The sequence below is a fragment of the Pocillopora verrucosa genome, chromosome 9, assembly GCF_036669915.1.
Source record: "Pocillopora verrucosa isolate sample1 chromosome 9, ASM3666991v2, whole genome shotgun sequence".
NCBI classification, from domain to species: Eukaryota; Metazoa; Cnidaria; class Anthozoa; order Scleractinia; family Pocilloporidae; genus Pocillopora; species Pocillopora verrucosa.
This window is the reverse complement of record NC_089320.1, coordinates 5,571,067-5,590,335: the sequence shown is the minus strand read 5'-3', so window position 1 is coordinate 5,590,335 and position 19,269 is coordinate 5,571,067. Positions and strand designations below refer to the sequence as shown.

Below are 19,269 nucleotides of genomic sequence, written 5' to 3'. Positions count from 1 at the left end.
ACACCACTGCAGCCTCTCCCAGAAGCCTTTGCAAATAAAAAACGCTACCAATCTGTTTTACCTGAGGATTCGAAAGTTTAACGAAAATGTGTTTTTGTATGACTGTTTTTTTGCGTAATAATGATCGAATAGCCTTTGCAAAGTAGTAGAAGATATTATTCAACAGGATGGTGCGTGAAACCCGCCATTTGTGGGTCGGAAACCTTCCGGAAAACATCAGAGAAGAAGAAATAGTCAAGCACTTCACTCGGTAAGACTCTTATCGTCGACTTTTGGCGCGCTTGAGTTCATCTTACTCCTATTTGTTCTAAAATTCGCACCTTGGTCGTGTTGATGCCGCTCGTCCACTCAATTTTTTCGTTTGAGGGTTATTTTGCCGTATCTTGAATCGACAAGCTTGGTTTTATTCTCTTTTGCCCAGCTGTTACTTGGAAAATATATTCTATGTTTTAGGTGATGTTAAAGGCTTGTAGTAACGCCAGAAGATTATCTACGTTTTAGCTCGGTTGATCTTTAAATTGCCTTTTAATCTTCTCCACTTTATTTTGAGATTGATCAAGACATGAAACAATGCTTCTTTTAATTATTGCTTGAAATTCCGTCTTCGCGTTTGACATGCCCTACATGATAATAGAAAGTTCTGGTGTTGTCGGAACGGTAGTAGCTTACAAGTTAAAATTACTTGTTTTGATCCCGTCATTTTGGGAGTTTTTCGCGTTGTATTGCAAAGTAAATAAATAGGATTGCAGTTAGACGTCAGGATTGAGTCTCTGAAAGAATAAACGTGGATATACGCCTGTGAAAAGTTTAAGAGAAGTTAGGAAAGTGATTTTCAATTTCTTTTAACACCCGCCCCGTTGGCTTCCCGGAAGTTTCGTGTTCCACGTCACCAAACGCTAGTTTCGCTTTCTTTTTGTGCTGCTTAAACTATCTCTTCGCTTCTTTTTATCTCGTAGATATGGCCGGGTAGAAAGCGTCAAAATCTTGCCAAAACGTAGCGCAGAAGGAGGAAGAGCAGCTTTTGTAGATTTCGTGGATATTCGAAGCGCTACCAAAGCGCACGAATCTGTGAATCGAATCGGTGACCGCGAAATGCGAACTGATTACAACGAGCCGGGCAATGCGGGTAATATCTCCCGGCTGCACGGGCATACGGACCCTCCCTCGAGACCTACGGGTAACACAGCCCCGGGATCGCCCGCACAAAGACGGCGATTTGAGAGAAGACCGGAGGGGTAAGTGAAAAGGTTCATGAGATATTTCATATGTGTAAGGGCTTTTTAGTGATGGCGGCCTCGTGTGGATAGTTAAAACGTTGGCGTGTTAGAGGAAAATACTGTAAGTATTTGGGACAAGATGCATTGTATGGTTTATGGTATGGTGTGGTTTCTCAAAGATAGCAAAACATTTGTATTGAAACACATTCACAGTGCTTTAACTCCTTTACTTGGCTACATGCTGGTGAATTGTGGTGTACAGAATTCAAATAATTATTGATCAAGATCTGGTAGCCTCATCCCTCTTGGCATTTTACTTCTGGAAAACAAGGATGTCACTGCAACTCAGATAAAATGATGTGGAATTTTTGGAAAAGAAAGTGTGTTTGCAAGGACAACAGCTTGAAAGAAATGTCACCTTGTGGAGATGTCAACTTGGAAAGGTTTAAGGATGTGAAACGCAACAAGTGATTTCTAATCTATGATTACCTGATGTTATTGGATTAACAACATTAGAGGAGAGATTTTTACACGTACAACATTTACAATAACACTCCCTGAATTAGTTGGACAAGGAACAAGTGAAACATTTCAAGATTGTATGGTAAAGTAGTGCATCTCTGTGGAAGAGAAGAAAACTGTCAGTTATGTGGATCAAGACTACATCAAACTTACAGCTTTAATTTCAAGTTTGTGGATGAATTTTTCCAAGTTTGGCCATTGATTTGTGTGGCTTTCATCTTGTGTGGTGTCAAGTTCCATTCCACAGATGAAGCATGATTATCAATTCCAATTGTCCAGGCATCTAATAGATCACAAGTTGTAGGTTTGGATTGCTGGCTTTTCTTTTGTCTGTTACAGATGGTGCCACCAGTAACTGATCATGCTGTTTTTCGTGAATGTCTGTTTCAATCACAGCTCTATACTGATGGTCATATCCTGTCTTAACACAGTTTCAGCTGGTCATCTCTTAGTGAAGTAACCTTTGTCTGTAAATGTTTAAATTTCCCAAATTACTGACCCTGTTTGTTCAATAAGGAATGACTCATCAGTGTTACTGTTAAGTTCCAACAATTGCTTAGAGTTTTTACCAAAATCTCCTCAACCAAGATTGTTAGCAATTCCACAAAAGATGTTTTGTCATTTGGTCTAGAAAGTATGACGTGGAAAACATTGAGGGAAGTTCAGGATTTAGAACATGGTTTATGCAAACTTCTTTCTGGATTACAGATGTTTTTAGAGAGGCTCTAAATGTGTATGGATAAAGGAAGAGATTGTGGAATATGGGATTTTTTTCAAGCAACTTGGATAAACAGCCTCCGTGGATGTGAGGTTATCAACACAATAAAGTTCCTCATACATTAAAGCTGTGGTGAAGTTTTTCCATGAAAAGTGGCATTGAATCCTTCAAGTGTATTTGGCTGTGAAACAACAGGATTTCATCCTTAGCAAACCTGACTTGCTGCCTCTCCTATTTGATCTTGTCTCAGTCTGACATCAATGTTGTCTTTGAGCATTTTCGCCATCTTCTATGTCCTATTTGGATCAGACCAAGTTAACTTGTGAAAGTCTATTGAAATAAATCTTTGTACAGAACCATGCTAGCCTTTGAATATCTCAAATTGCCTCGATCATTGTATGGAGTGTAGGGAGTGTTTTGTGGCTTAAAAGTTTTATGGTCTTCATGTGTTGTAAGTGTTATCTCTTTGTGACCAGCGGATCTCAGTGGGGATGACCTTAAATAAAAAAATTATTTACATTGAAGAGTTCTTGTGAAGTGTGGTGTTCTTGGGTATGAAGCCCAGTTAGGGTTGTATTCAATCAGGTTAGTATTTTACTCATTCAAATATACACCTGGTTGACCTGATTATTACTTTTAGAGAACAGTGTTGTTTTAGGCACCTCTGGGAATGAGTAATTCTTTAAGCTGACTATGTAAGCTTAAAATGTGAAGCTTTACTTCTAACACTTGAAAAGAGGGGTGGGTGAAAGATTATGGAGGAAATAATGAAAAAATACACTGTAATCACAAATAGTTATTGTCTAAACTATTATTATTATTTAGTTGAACAAAGTTAATTTAGGTTTGTTTTTCACAGTAGTGGACCTGATGGACGTTACAATGGTCGATCGCAAGCTTTTTACCAAGATGATTACAGTGAAGATGAAACTGGATCCTCTAGGGTTTCCGCTAAAGGAGGAGGCACTGCAAGCCGATCAAGACCTCGTAGTAGTGGAGATCATCGGCGTCAACCCTATAGTCATGAACCTCGCCGAAATACTCACAAGTTACCTGGTGAGTTCATGAAGGCATGTCATGAAATAGTGAGCATGGCTCCTGCTGATGTGCATGATAGTACTTGTATCCTGTGAAATGTAATATGTCACCTTTTGCAAGCAGTCATAATGTTGTCAGGTAGATTGTGTTTAGTAGATGTGGTTTGTGGACAGTTGACAGTGATCTGTGAGAGTTGATCAAAGTTGTGCCTTTGCATTAAAGAAAGAAAACGAATTATGACCCAATGTTAACAAAACCACATCTATCATCATTCTTTGTTTAGAAGCATATCGTGATCAGGAGCCCAGTCCAGATCGCACCAGCGGTAGTGAGAGTGGAAGTGAGAGCAGCCATAGTGGGAGTCAGTCTGCCAGTTCAAGTGGCAGTAGCAGCAGCGAGGAAGATAGCAGGGCTGGAAGTGCACATGGGAATGCAGCACCACCGGCAGAAGTACCTCAGAGTACAAACAGAACATCGGCTCTTTGTTTGAGGAATATTTCATTGAGATCTGGAGGTAGGTATTAAGTAATTTATGGTTTCACAAGGAAGGCAAATTGTATGTTATCTTTTGTTCAATCATACAAGGTGTACTATCTATTAAATCTCATCAACTTCACCTTATGATATCTAAACTATGCTCTGTGATTGGTCCTGTTTTGCAGTTCAGTAAATATCCACCTATGGTCTTCTCCAGTTTGGTGAATAATTGTTAAGTATCATAACATTTTTAGGATTGTTTTAATTAAATGAGCTAATCTGTCCTCTCTGGTTTTGTAGATAGTGGTGTCCGTGATGGTCTTTACCACGAGTTTAAAAAGCATGGGGATGTGACACGTATTTCTGTAAATGGGCAAGGAACCAGCAGATATGCTATTGTACAATTTAGAAGGTGAATAATGAACTCTCCATATAAAACTTCTATTTAAATAAGCTTCTGAACCCATCATGCTTTTATTTGAGGAAATCAACCTTACTAACAAATTGTGGAGTTTTAACCCTTTCAATCCCAAAATTTCTTTAATAATTCTCCTTACTGTCTGTGACACAATTCTTATGATGTTAGTTCCCCTGCTGATATTTATCTCTATTCTTATCAATTTGTCTGCTTTATATTGCATTGATATTGTAAGGAGAAATTCTATCTTGGCCACCTAGGGGAGTAAAAGGAAAAAGAGCTCGTTCAATCAACCATTCAATCATGTAGGGTTTACTTACAGTTTTTTCATTTTGATTTTTGTTAGACCTGAAGATGCTGAAAGAAGTCTTGAAGCTTGCCGTGGCAAGCCGTTCCTTGGTTCTGAGATGGATCTTCAGTATTGGCAAAGTTAGTTTTAGGATCAGACTTTTTATGGCATCAACCATTATGAATGTGTTGTCTCATCCATTTTGCTTATGGGAGGAATGGCCAAGCCAACTATTGGTCTCCTTTAGCTCAGTGGTTGAGTATTCAAACTACATCTCTGAATGTTGTAGTTTTGATTCCATTGGGAGCACTTATAGACCTTTCCTTTGAGTATGCCTGTGCATTCACTGAATAACATCATCTTTCAGTGGAGAAGAATGGAGTTGTGTGATTCTGATTCTAATATCTGACATTTCACTGGACTTACTACACATGTGTTTACTTTTTTGTCATTTGTTTTGCCTAGAAGAGGATTGAAATAGTTTGATTGTAATACTTTTCTTTTCCCAGCTGAGCGCTATGATAGCAGTGAACACTCTCGTCATCGCGCACATGCCAGTTCCTTGATGGATGAAGAGTTTGATGCTGGTTGTACTCGCACTCTGTTTGTTGGGAACATTGAAAAGTCAACAACATACTCTGATCTTAAGGAAGCATTTGAGAGATATGGTGAAATTGTGGTAAGTTTACCATGTTAACTCAATGAATGTTTTGGAATATCTGCCGAAGGTGGCATAAGCAAGATAATACAATAATAGCCTGAGCCTTGCTGTTAAAGGGCTGATAATGCAGTCCAGCGGATGAGTGTTAACTAAACATACTGCATTTGTGCTATCCCCCAGTTACAAATTTTGAGATATATGCAGTGGTTAGTGTTATCCACCATCCGAACAACCAGGCACTAAAAAATAACATAGAAACATTCAAGCAATCCTAAGAATTTTTAGTCAAGAATAAAATGAGACGAAGAAGAAAATAATCATTTTGTACATTAAAATGGTCCAGCAAGGACTTATGAAACCTCCTCTGTTGTAGGATGTTGATATCAAGAAACAGACTGGAAACAATCCTTATGCCTTTATTCAATTTGTTGAGCTCAGCAGTGCCATACAGGCACGAAGACGAATGGACAGAGAATTTGTCGGCAGGAATAGAGTCAAGGTACCGGTCATGAAACATTGCGTCGTGTCTTCTTATTTGTGTTATTGTCTTTGTGCTTCTGAAACATTATGTGTAAATATGCTGACTTTTTTACGTTCTGAATTTAATGATTCATGTTGTTGGATGTCAGGATGTAAGGTAGCTGTTATGATATTAAGCTTGTTTTTTTCACTGAGAATCATGAGTAAATTCTCCTCCCACAAAGCATCAAACTTGTAACAGCACCATTTATGAGAAATGTTCCAATGTGACATTCAGAAGCCTCTTGGTACTTAAAACAAACCATTTGCTAAATCAGTTATGAAAGACCAAGTGATGTAAGAGACAAAATGCAAATTTTCCTCATCACACACATGGAACAAGCAAATATTTCAGTTTCCAGAGTATTCAAGTTACACTTTAAGCATGCATCCTGGGGATCATTTTGTAATGTGCTATTCAAACTCTACAACCCAAGTTTGCCGAACTGTATGGATTATTAGCACATCTGTAACCTTTTTACTCCCAAGAACTGATTTAAATTATCCCCTCTAGCTGCTACATATTTTCTTCTTTAAATTTTTGTGACTAATTTCAAAATTGGGTACAAGAATTTGGTTGTAGGTTTGAGTATTGTCATTACCTGTTTTCTGGATGGTGTATGGATATTTATGGGGAGAAGTTACATGTTAATCACTTCTGGGCGTTGAAAGGTTAAGCTTGCATTGCAGAAACTTATTTTGAAGCAAAAGTCTGGCTGTAGTTTGTACTAAGCCAGTAAAAATGGAACATTTTTACTCATCTTTGAGGCTATCAAACTTGTTTCTCATTCATCTTGAACTATTTCTGTTCCAGGTTGGTTTTGGTAAGGTGTCCCCCATTAACACCATCTGGGTGGGGATGATTGGGGATCTAAGTGAGCAGCAGATCGAGAGACACTTCAGTCGATATGGGCGTGTCACCAAGGTGGTAGTGAATTATCATCGAGAGCAGGCCCTGGTGAGTTTTGACAGCGTGGAGTCTGCCAGCATTGCTCAAGGAGAGATGAAGGGTAGATCTATGTTTGGAAGGCGTGTGAAGGTAAGAGTGGCCTCTTGGAGAAAAACTATTGGATCAATAGCAGTATCTGGGCAACTGCCCACTTACCCCTCCCCTCCCCTCCCCTCCCCTAACCCAACAACAGTCAATTGATGACAAGTTAGGGTTAATGTTGGGTTAGGGGAGGGGTAGGTGGGCAGTTGCCCAGATACTGATATTGATCCAAACTATTTTATTGCAATGTTGTGTGACTGCCCTTAGGATGTAGTAGATGTTAGTGAGTGGTATTGGTTTCTCTTATTTGCCCAGGTGCTAAGTAGAAACACCCTCACTTTGTGTTGAATTGCAACCTCGTTATGAAATACGTTCGGTAGTGCTTGGTATAAATTACTTGAAGTTATGTTTTTGTAATGTTTCGTTATCTCTTGCCTTTTTACTTGATTATTTTCTCATCCCCTAAAATGGTTTCCATACAGGGTAAACTGTCTTAAGAATAGTTGTTTTCGTAAGCAACAAGAATAATTCTCACCTTAACCAGCTTTAGAGTGGTCCAACTGCAGAGATAACGTTTAGTCGAAAAAATATGTCTATTTGAACGATTTCTCATGAGGTTTATCCTATGTTGTCTTGATGATCCAGGTTGAATTTGTTAGTCGCGATAGCCGACAACTTTTTAACGACGCCTTGCAGCGTTCGGCCCCGTCTGACAGCAGCAGCAGTAGCCGGAGATACGAACCATCATCCCCCAGAACACGAGGCAGAGGCATCGGCCCTGGGTATTATGATAATCGGTGGGATAGAGGTCGAGGAGGACGTGGGATGATGAGGCGCGAGATGTCTAATCACCGACCTTGGCATAGAAGCGGCGGCAACTATGACTATCCTGAGGGCAGCGGTTACCACCAGAAAGGCCATGCTCGTTACCGCTCGTCGTATGAGATGGGTGGAGACGAGTCAGATGACTATGATCAGGAACTGCGGGATTATAACTTCAGTCGACAGAGAGAGAGAGAAAAAGAACAGGGCCGGCAGAGACATGAGAGAGGCACACGAGACAGGGACAGGGATGATGGCACCTACAGTGCAAATGAACGCTTTTATCAAGACAACCAAGAACGCTGGCCGGAGAACAGAAGTAGCTCGGGCTCCTACGAAGAACCACGAGATCGTAAAGACACACGTTCGCGGGAATTCCCGGTCGAACCTGACCGAGAAAGAGCTGGGTATAGTGAAGATGATGAGCGGGCCGCCGTGCACAGTAAGCCGTCAAGTCGTGACATTGAGCAGGAAGAAAAGCGACCGAAAAGGAAGGATAAAAAGAGAAGGAAACCTCGCTCGCCTACTCCTGAAACGGTGGATGGAGAGAAAGAAACTGTAAGTGGAGGTGAGGGGTCTGCGGAGAAGCGAGGTCCCGAGGAGAAGGAGCCGAGGAAAGGAAGTAGGGACGGTGATACCGCGACTGCTGTACAAAAGGGTAAAGAGGGGACGCGGGACGATGTCTGGGACGAGCGACGGGTGGACGGTAATGGTACCAGGGCTTTAGAAACACTTGTTAAAGACGGCGAGAGGGAACTTGCTCCAGCATCTCCTCCGCCTGAAAAGGGCGTCAGAAAAAAGGAGAAAAGGGATGTAAAGAAAAGAAGGAAACACAGGCGTTTTCGAGCTTCGCTGGGCGAAGAAGAGGAAGAGCGAGAGCTGCAGGAAGAAACTGCGCTCACCGAGGATGCAGCTGGTAAAGAGGCCTCTGATGTGGCGGTGTCTGTCAATAAACCAAGAGACAGTGTTGCTGCTGACTTGCACACACCTGAAATCAGGGATAGCCATGTTCCTGAAAGTAAGAGGTTTGGTCAACCCGAATTTGAAAGTAAGAAACCTGTTCGAAGGCATTCTGCGGAGGACAGGCCGTCTAGGGAAGAAAGGGAATTTCCACGCGAATCTGGGAGCCGCTCACCTCGGAAGTCGCACAGAGACGAGCGAAGGCGTGACTGGGAGAAGACGGATGGTGTGAGACAAAAACGACGACGGATGTCGGACGGTGAATCGCCACCACCTCCCCCTCCACCCCCACCTCCGCCCCGAGAGGTTTCAGAAGGCTACCCACCCACCGAAATGTTAACAAGAGTAGGCCCATCTCCAGACGGGCTTCCCGCACAGGTGTCATCATATGACATAGCTACAGCACCGCCAGTACATTATGATGGAACTCGGTCGGTGCCCTTGGGATCTTCCCCTGCTACTCTTAGTCCCATTCCCCCTCCTGGTATACCGCTGAACCCAGCGGTCGCGGCCCCAGCGAACGTTTCCACACCTCCATTAACAGTGCACTCTCCCGGGTTACCTATTGGGGTACCTGTGGCACCAGATTTGGGATCTCCCCAAGGGCTACCCCCTCCTCCCCCACCACACTCTGACTACAACCTTTCGTCAGCTGTCCCACAGCCGTCGAACACGGACACGTTGTTAGACCTATTGCGGCGGTATCCAGTCGTCTGGCAGGGGCTACTGGCTCTGAAAAACGACTCTGCAGCCGTGCAAATGCATTATCTGGCCGGTAACGGTCGCTTGGCGGAGGTATCCTTACCACAGGCACCTACCAATGGGGTAGGAGGTGTCCCTCCTCCAATTCGAATCGCTCAGCGTATGAAGTTGGAACCGTCACAGTTGGAAGGTGTCATAAGGAGGATGCAGGTAGGCGGCCGTGACACTCAACGGTATACTGCACACGAACTGGGTCATTTTTCGTTTTGTGTAAAAACTTCTTGCAGCTTGTTAGTTTAGTGAGACAGAATTACCTAAAAGAGGAAACAAAAAGCGGCAGATGAATATAGATGACCAGATAGGAATAGATTCAAACGGATTGTTAACAACGATCTAGAAAAATTTTGGCTTAATTTGTCGGGATGAAGACGCCTCGACGTAGCCATTTTAAATCACTGTAATTAGCACGAAAAATAAGGCACGTTTTGTTTTGGTAACTTTGCACAACCTCTAAGAAAACATTTAAGACAAACTCGTGGCAGAATTCAACTCAAGGCTATGACAGTGTAACTCAAACTTTAAAGTATAGAAACACCCGACCTACGGTTTTTCCACTTGTAATCTTGTTCTTGGCATATCTCACCTTGGAAGTGTTGTTTGAGTATTGGTCAACAACATAGGGCGTGTAGTTTTATATTATGAGATTTAACCGCGCTTTCTACATCACATAAGCTCACCACGGTCTTGGCGATTTTCTCAACAGTCGGACAAAGATCACTGTCTTCTGTTGGCGCTGCCTTGTGGCCGAGATCCTTTGGATGTCCACGCCCAAACACGCGCGCTGAAGAGTGGTTTTATCAACTATTTGCAACAAAAACAAGCGGCAGGGATCATCAATGTAGCACGACCAGGCAGCTCTCAGGTGAGTGAGGGTATATAAACATTTCCTCTGCGAAAGGTAAAGTTTTTACAGAACTCGTCAATCACGAATCGATATCACTAGCTGGTGCTGGTGATGCTGGGTTTTTTATCTCCAAATGATGGATGCAAAAGCTGTGAGTTGTTAAGGCTGGTTAGCCCTTTCATTCCCATCAGGAAGAGGTTCATGTAAGACGCCATGATGAGCACCCAAGTCTATTTGGCAAACTTTACCGCCCTCTCCCTCTTTCCACTGCTACTTTTTTCCTAATAATATTTTCTTTGCATATTTCAGCTATATTTTTGGTTTTCCTGACGTTCGAGGATAGGGTTTATTAAGAATGGTTAATTATTTAAAACTAAGTTAATCATGTAAGTATTTAGGTTGTTATTATTTTTTTATTGTTTTGTCCCTCAGCCTAGCTATGTTCTTCACATTTTCCCGCCGTGCGATTTCGCCCAGGAGCACTTGGCTCGAGTTTCTCCAGACCTCTTGGACAGCGCTGCCGACAGTGGGCACTTAATGGTTGTGGTAGCCTCTGTATAGAAATAATGGATGACATTTGAGCGAGATAGCTCGTTGAACTGGAATATACCCCCTCTACTGTGTGGAAGAGAACTGCCACTGGGAAAAACATAACATTCGGGGCTCTGATGTGATTGGATCCCTAAAACTACGGCAACCTCGCTACTTCTTACTACCGAGTAGATGGGTATTTCTGGAACCGTAAAGGAGTTATTGACCGAAGAGACATGGTATCTCTGGTCTGATTGGCCAGAGCAAAGACTCTGAAGTTACAAACAGCGCTGTGCGTTCAGTAGAAGAAACATTGACGTTTCTGTCATATCTAAGACTCCTCAGGTTGACACCCCGTAAAAGAGGCGGGAAATTTTGCAGTCCAATCTTTCATCCTATCGCATAATTGTTTCCAATTAGAGGAAAAAGTTAATGCAACTGTCACAATTGTAGTGAAATTTAGAGTATTAGTATTTTCTTAGTCTTGTAAATTTGCCTTAAGTAGGTTTTTTTAATTTATATAAATAGCTTTTTGTGATACGAGTGCCGTAGCAAATGTATCCTGGAGTAAATTCGTTTTTCAAGACAGGATTCAACAAGGTTTAAGCAGGTGTTTCCACAACGTTGTCAATAAGCGGTTGCCGGTGGTGTGATAATCGGCTGTGCCTGTCGAAGAGGGTGTAAGGCAAAACCTTGTCATGACAGCCTTCCCGCTGGTGAAATAGGCGGCAACAGGGGGTCTTATGGTCAGCGGCAGACCGCCGGTAACCGGCTGTCATTGAAACCCCCTAGCGACGGTGTCTTCCTTGAAGAGTGTAATTGTTTATAAAAGTATACCTTGCGAGAGTTAGGTGGAAGTTATAGCGATATGTTTCTTGTAGCTAGATTCCTGTTTGTGTTAGATTTCTATCCTCCCATACTTGACTGGAGAGTAGAATAGTATTGCAGCATGAATAACAATGTGTCCTCTTTTGTTTTCCTCTGTGTTTTATATGTATATTTGTCTTTATGGATGTTTATCTCAGTGTGTGGTGTTTTTTTGTCGTTGTTCTTTGATTGTTTTTGTTCGTTTTTTTGTTTTTTTACATTTTTTAATTTTTCTCTTAGGAGTTTTGTCTTATGAATCGGTTATTTATAAAGTGTTCAGTGGTTAACCTTTTACACCCTAAGATCAGTATGCGTATTCTCCATACTGCTCTCTATACATTTCTTTAGAAGTTGAAAAGGAGAATTTGGTTGAAAATCAAAAGCTTCTTTCGTTTCTGATCATTTCCTTAATTCTTGTAGCCTTAATGTTTGATTCAGAGGTGATAATATAAGAAGAACTAAATGCTGGTTACTCTATGGGGTTAAAGGGTTGACTACCATACATTACTAACACAACCCTTCAGAAAAAGATTGAATCCTGCACAGCAGCCTTCCCCCAAAAAATATTATTTTGAAGTACACAAATCGAGAACTCGTGAAACCGGATTGGCAAGCTTTAAAAATTTTAATGTTGCCACAAAGGATTATTTTCTCTGTATATGAGCAAGTGCAAAGCTTGTTCAAATTTTTCTGGATTGATGAGTGGCAATTTTAAATGAACTAATTTTAAGTGTAGATGTGTAAAGCAGGGCTCAGTTCCTAGTAACTATGTCGTTTTAAATAGAACTGAGCTAGTCGATCTTGAAGGTATATTTTAAATTATTGAAATAAGGAATAAAACAAGATCACCAAACACTGGTCTGTCCTCTTTTGATTCGATAACTGACGCGGTTCGAGTTTTCAATGCACGCCAGTATTCAGTTTCGTATTTGGGTTGATTTGCGAGGAACTGGAAACAAAAGACTGTGTAACCGCGCCAACTTCTGGATGCGTGAGCACATGCGCGGAAACGAGTGATTTGATAAAATTTGTCAAGCGTAGCGTTCATCAGACCGAGGTGTAACTGGGATTTGAGCCGCTTCTGCGTAAGCGAATATCCCTTCGTGGCCATGTTTCGGGGTGCTTTTGCTGATTTTGAGGACGATCCGTTCTTCAGGTAAGTACAGCATAGACTAGTTAAGGCATCACAGTCGTAATCCTTTCGTCGTGCGCGAGAAATAAGAATCTTTGCCCATTTAGATGACTCGTGTTTGTTTACGTAGAGCGGTGGGTAAATTTGCGCGTATAACTTTTTTATCAACACAATCAAGTTATCTTAACGCAGATTGTTATAGCTAAAGGGGGCTTACGATGTAAGGCCATTATCAGGATGAAAAAAAACAAAAGAAAAAAATCGATGTAATGGACTCGTTTTGGCCTAATCCTTGGTTTACTCGGAAACAAAACGACTTGATTCTGGGTTACTCTAAATATATTGTATATTTTCGGAATAAAAATGTTTAATTTTTAACATGTAGTCGAGTCTTCAGTAAAATATTCTTTTGTCAGATTCGCTTTTCGCATGGCTGTACAAGTGAAACTGAAATACTTGGTGTACACCTTACAATAATCACTTTTAGTGTTTATGGGAAACGCACTCAAGGTGATACCTCAGTATTGTACTGTGCATCCTGTACTGTGCATAACATCATGAAGTGAGGAAAATAAGCATGCTTGCATTCCTAGAAATTTTTTTAATCAGTGGACAAGGTTAACAGGCATGATTGTGTTTTGCTTTTGAATTAGCTGGGGGATCAATATTTTTTATTGTGTAAATTGTCTTGGTGCACAAATATCCCCTTAAATTAGAAACTTGAAAAAATAAATTGGAAAAGTGCACAAAGCCTATTTTCAAGAATGCAAATTACTACTTTGAAAGTTATACAATTTTTAGTAGATGTCAAAAAAAATTCCATGAATTTTTTCATAAATTTCTTTCTTGTTTTAACAGGTTTATTGGGTATGACTCGTATAAAACTAATACTGTAATATAATTTAAGATGTAAATAGAAGATACAAGATGCAGCAAGAACAATTATTATTATAGAATACATTACATTTATTATATTAGTATACATTACACTGTTCCATACACTGAAGACTTTCGACCTATCAAGTATTTTTTCAAGTGTTACTTTTGATTGAAAAGTCTTAGTTCCAACTATTGCAAAATGTATTGTGAACCAATGAAATGACATGCATAATTAGTACCAGTACCGGCAAAAATTGGGTAAGTTTGGCTCATCATATTTCTTAAGGAAAAACGGTGAGCTGGTTTATTTATTGTTGTTCTCAAAACAGGGATTGGAGTAGTTTCCAAAAAATAGTTCAACAACTTTTATTTCTTAGAAATCACTTTAAATACCTTTGATGGCTTATAAAAGTTTAATAACCCAGGTCAAAAATGCTGGAACAATTGAAAAGCTTGTCAGTGGTACTCCTGCACAAATCTGTCGTAGAGAAGATTTTCGTTTGCATACAGTTTCATTGGTCCCAATATTTAGTTCATGTAGTTCTCCCTTTAGCTCCTTTGCATTCAGTGGGAAAGATTTCAGAGAATTTCTTGGTACATCAAGATAATGCTCTCTTGGTAACGAGTGTGATATTCTTATCACCTGCTTATTGAGTAATTTGGTGGTATTGTTGGGAGAAGTCTTGAATTAGTCACTGATAGGGTTTAAGGGTGAAGCTGATTTCCTTCTTTTATTGAAAGTGATTTAAGCAAGGAGTTGCAGAAGTTTCTAGAATGCTTAACCCTTGAACTCCCAGAAGAGATTAACATGTATTTTCTCATTATAATACCCATATGATATCTAGAAAACAGGTAATGAGAATAATCAAAGTTATCAGGTAGAATTTGTCATTTTGATCCAACACCAAATTCTTTTCACTAATTCACAAGGAAATGTGTAGCAGCTAGAGGGGAGAATTGACAATCAATTCTTGAGAGTTAAAGGGTCTGAACTGTTTAAGAACACTCAATAAATGTATGGGAAAATTCGGTCATCAAGAAGTAGTGGTTGTTGTCAGTAGGCAAAGAGAATTTGTTTGGAAAAGCTCTACTGAGCCATGTTGAGAGAGCTATAGAAAGCTTTTGTTGTTGTTGTTGTTATGAACAGTTGTGGTGTTAGAGAAGATTTGTAAGCAACAGTTTTTATTGTGGGTTTGGATCAGGGGTGGGATGACTTATTATCAGTTTTTGGCCTATGCAAGATTGTAGGGAATGATACCAGGGCAGGGGTAGATACAGAATTTCTTTTGCAGTGTTCAACTCAAAATCCAATGAGTGGGCACAGTGAAAAAGTGAAATATCAAGTCAAATACAAGATGAGAAATTCCATATCTTCAAACAACCACATATTATTTTATTTATTATATAAACACAATAGACCTTTATTAACATGAAAAAATTGACGAACAACCTTACATTGCAAATGGTGAAGGCTTTGCATCATGTACATAAACTGTACCATTTCTTTTAGGGAACACCACCAGAGAATGTCAACTCTAATGGGTGGATTCAATGACCCATTTTTGAGGTTTCATCAACGCTCTGGCCTCCCTTCTGCTCTTCCTGCCCCTGGTGTTGGAGGGCAACATCACAGGTCAAGTCTAAGAAATCAGCAGGTGGTCCCAAGAGATATGTTCGGCGGCATGTTTGGTGACATGTTTGGAAGCATGAACACCATGATGGCTAACATGCAGAGGAATTTTGTAAGTGAAGTTATCAAATCAGCTACAATTTTTACTTGTCTTACCTGTGAACTTTCTTTTCCTAAAGATTTTTGTTATGCTTTTTCTTCTGTCTTGACAATTTGTTCTTCAAAATTTTTTCAAAGTATACAGATCTCCCAATTTAAAATATTTGTCACTGTCATTCTTTGCCACAAATAGCGCAGAAAAAGAAGCTGAACCTATTCTCTGAGATGGGTCAGAAAAAATTTAATTGTCATTTCTTGATGGTAGTCTACATATTGCCAATTTTTTTACAAATGTCTTTTTGGTGTTTGTGTGATTTTGTTAGGAACAAATGGCTAATAACCCAAACACATACAGCTACTCATCCTCAAGTGTTATGTCATATTCTAATGATGGACTAGGGGAACCTAAAGTCTTCCAAGCAACCAAGTCCACTAAGAGAGCTCCTGGAGGGGTAGGTAGAGTTGTGTCATGTAATAGAAGTGAAGCCCTTGAAATTGAAGCTAATTCTTGTAACTAATGTTTCTACCTAAACCTTTTTTTGTTTTGGCTACGCTTGTCTCTCTGACATTGTGAAGATAATTTGTGTGGGGGGCGTTGGTGTTTGCAGTATTGGACAATTTTTCTTGCAGTATTTTGGTAAGTTCAATCTCAATTGCAGTTTTGCAGTATTGTGGTATTCTCCAAACCTGTGGGATGCAGTTTTTCAGCCTTTTGGACTATATTAAAAATTTTCCTCCTTATCCTTCACCCTTTTTTGAGCCTTCCACAGTTTCCTTTTGTTTTTGAACAGGCTGAGATTGACTATTACAACTAACTTTCAGTAACAAATTCTTCATTCTCATTTCCATGTTATTTGCTTTTAACATAACACACAGAATAGGTGTTTCAGCACTTTGTAATATTGTGATAGTTGCCAAATTTTTTTGCAGTATCACTGTGTTCAGAACCCCCCAATGACCTCCTGACTAATGTATTATCACTTCAGCAAGTAAAAAGGTTGCCTGACAAAAAAATAATCCCTTTTTTATTGATTGTTTTATTTGTTGTTTAGATATCATTGTAGGACAGAAAATCTGAAAATTGAATGTCTCAATTTTCTATAGGGTTAAATTTGTATTGAACAATCACTAGGAAGCTCAGACGTGAACAAACTTCAAAACCTCAAAGTTATTACCATGAATGTTTATGGTTTTGTATTCTCACACCTGATAGTTTCTCTTCATTAAAACAATAACATTCTATAAATATTTCTGGAGTTCATGGTTCATCTCAATTTGTCTGAGAAATATTTTTGTTTTCTGCTTTGTGCAGGTAAAAGAGACACAGCACACACTTCGAGATTCTGAATCAGGATTGCATCGCATGGCAATTGGTCATCATCTGGGTAACTACACCAAGCCTTTTTTACAATTAGTATTGTAGACATGTTTATATTTTATGAACACAAACTCTATTTAGATGTAGCAAGGAGGAAATAGGTGTAGCTACAATATGGGAAAATTTCTCTGAGGAAAATGTAGTGTTTTTGTATCTCTCAATTAGTACCTAAGCTATGATTGGTCAATTTCACTGTACATAAACTAAATTCAAAAGTTTGTTTGAATTGAAATCTCCCCCCTCTATTTGGACCCAGAGATATAATGAATATCTTACTAACCTGGTTATTCCAGTGCATACTGTTAGTTTTGGAACCTCATTTTATGGCCAAAATGTTTTGTACTTGTTCCCTAAATCTAAACTGAGAAATGAGTATTACATGTTACATGTTAATCATTTCTCTTACCTATTTACAGGAGATCGTTCTCATGTCATTGAGCGATCATTGAACAGGAGAACAGGTGATGAAGACAGAAAGCAGAACTTTATCAATCTGGACGAAAGTGAGTTTGGTCATGTTGTTTTTCTGTCACAAAAACCTTTTTTGTGAAGGAACAAATTGTTTGCGTTAAACCTCAGTTTGCAACCACTTCTCTTATTTGTCCACCTCATCAGCAACTACTGGTACCTTTTCATCAACATTTTATCAACATATGAACACTCAAATGAGCGATTGCATGTTTCTTATTGTTTTTAACCTCTTAAGCCCATTAACTCCGAAGATCTCATTTGTAATTCTCCTTACTGTCTGCCATACATTTCTTGTGACGTTTGTTTTGAGAATTTGGTATTGGATCAACTAATAATCCTCTAACTGTTATTTATTCTCATCACTTGTCTACCTGATATTGTATTGATATCTTAAGGAGAAATTATGTCTCGGTCACTTATGGGAGTAAAAGGGTTCAGCATGATCACTTCACTTCATGAGATTAACATGTAACATCTCCCTGTAACATCCATACATTATTCAGAAAATAGATAATGAGAATACTCAAACTAATCAGGTAGAAGTTGTTATCTTGATCTAACACCAAATTCTTGTAACTAATTTACAAGGAAATGTGTTGCAGCTAGAGGGGAGAATTAACAATCAGATCTTGGGAGTTAGGGAGTTAATGAACATGATTTGGGTCATGAACTTTATGTGCAAGCATCCTATGATAAGTCACCTTTCCCCACAGTAGGATTGGCTGTATTGAAGACCACACTCTGTTGTAGCATTCTTAACAGTCTATAAATCAATAAATATCTATGAAATAATCTAATGAATGTTGTTTGTGGCATAGGTGATGCTGCAGCTTTTGACCAGGAATGGAAGCAACGAACCAAGCTGCCCTCCCATACTTTGAGAGACGGACAGAGAACCACACTCAGAGGATTGGAAGGTTTGTATTGAACGAAATTTAACCCTTGTACCCCTAAGAGTGATAAGCATCTAATTTCTTCTTACAAGATCACTCTCAGACCACACATTAAGGTCATGAGAATAAAGGAAATGATCACCAGCCAGATGAGCTCTCGATTGTTAAGCAAATTCTCCTCGTCAGCACCCTAGGAAATGTGTAGAGAACAGTATGGAGCATAGGCATACTGATGTTTGTGGGTGAAGAGCGAAATATTAAAACCTGTGACGGGATTCTACACCAACAGTTCTAATTTCTTTGACGATGTATTTAGAACCCAGAGCGAGGCCCTCCCACCACAGCCGCCATGCTGAAGCCGCTGCACCTTTTATGAGAGACACAGGGGCCTTACGAGAGAGGGACAGGCTGAGGGTTAATGGTGAAGGGGCAGGGACACACAGGGAGATGGAGAATAGGTACCGGGACCACAGAGGTGGACGAGATAAGGACTGGGGATCAGGAGATTTTGATGAAGAGAAATCTCACCGGGATAGGAGGGAACATGCGAAGCATGTGCGACTGAACAGCCGTCCTGTGAACAGACATGAACCACGCGGAGGGCTTTGAAGTTTTGATCAGTTAAGTATCGGTCTTGTACTGAAAGTTTTGAAAGTGTATCTGGAAGAGTTCTAATCTGGGCTAAACGGAGAACATTTTTTCAGCCGCATCTCAGCATCTAGTACAAAGCTAACAGTAAATTACAAAACTAAAATGTGACGGAAATTGTTTGATTTAAATTAGGATCAAAGTTGAAATACCGGATGAGTTATAGTTTTTCTTAGATTTCAGTGTTATTTATAAGAGCTTTTCTGAAGCAAAATAAAGTAAACTTGTAAGGACTTGTCAACTCTCTTTACTTCAGCAAGAATTTTACAGTCAGGAGTGAAAACATGGTGATGGACTAGCGAGACTTTAGCTGTTGTGCTTTCAAACTAAGTGTGGTGTTATTGAATAAAGTTTTGGATTTGAGCGAAGCTGTTGTACGGTCATATTTTGGCTTTTTCTGCATACACGAACATGATGACTTTTTTTTCTGGAAAATGCAAAATAATTTCAGATCGATGTCAGCTTCTGAGCAACTGCCCACCTACCCCTCCCTATCCTAGCAC

At 39.8% G+C, this 19,269-nt stretch overlaps 2 protein-coding genes across 3 annotated transcripts; both read left to right on the top strand.

Annotated features, from left to right (window-relative positions):
• The first annotated feature begins 42 nt into the window (after nt 1–42).
• Nucleotides 43–12,479, top strand: LOC131798469 (msx2-interacting protein). Of its 2 annotated transcripts, none has more exons than XM_066172624.1 (12): nt 43–250; nt 957–1,235; nt 3,320–3,513; nt 3,779–4,009; nt 4,273–4,384; nt 4,737–4,819; nt 5,189–5,358; nt 5,714–5,839; nt 6,674–6,898; nt 7,496–9,544; nt 10,098–10,256; nt 10,671–12,479. In XM_066172624.1, the coding sequence occupies exons 1-12, from the start codon at nt 168–170 to the stop codon at nt 10,797–10,799; spliced, it is 3,840 nt and encodes a 1,279-aa protein (XP_066028721.1). In that variant the 5' UTR covers nt 43–167; the 3' UTR covers nt 10,800–12,479. The 2 variants fall into 2 exon arrangements, with proteins under 2 accessions (XP_066028721.1, XP_058972100.2); XM_059116117.2 differs by having other exon boundaries at nt 3,317–3,513.
• Nucleotides 12,480–12,652: 173 nt separating this feature from the next.
• Nucleotides 12,653–19,134, top strand: LOC131798474 (myeloid leukemia factor 2). The gene is made up of 7 exons (XM_059116124.1): nt 12,653–12,792; nt 15,158–15,389; nt 15,700–15,828; nt 16,689–16,761; nt 17,171–17,257; nt 18,044–18,142; nt 18,435–19,134. The coding sequence occupies exons 1-7, from the start codon at nt 12,746–12,748 to the stop codon at nt 18,725–18,727; spliced, it is 960 nt and encodes a 319-aa protein (XP_058972107.1). The 5' UTR covers nt 12,653–12,745; the 3' UTR covers nt 18,728–19,134.
• The last annotated feature ends 135 nt before the right edge of the window (nt 19,135–19,269 follow it).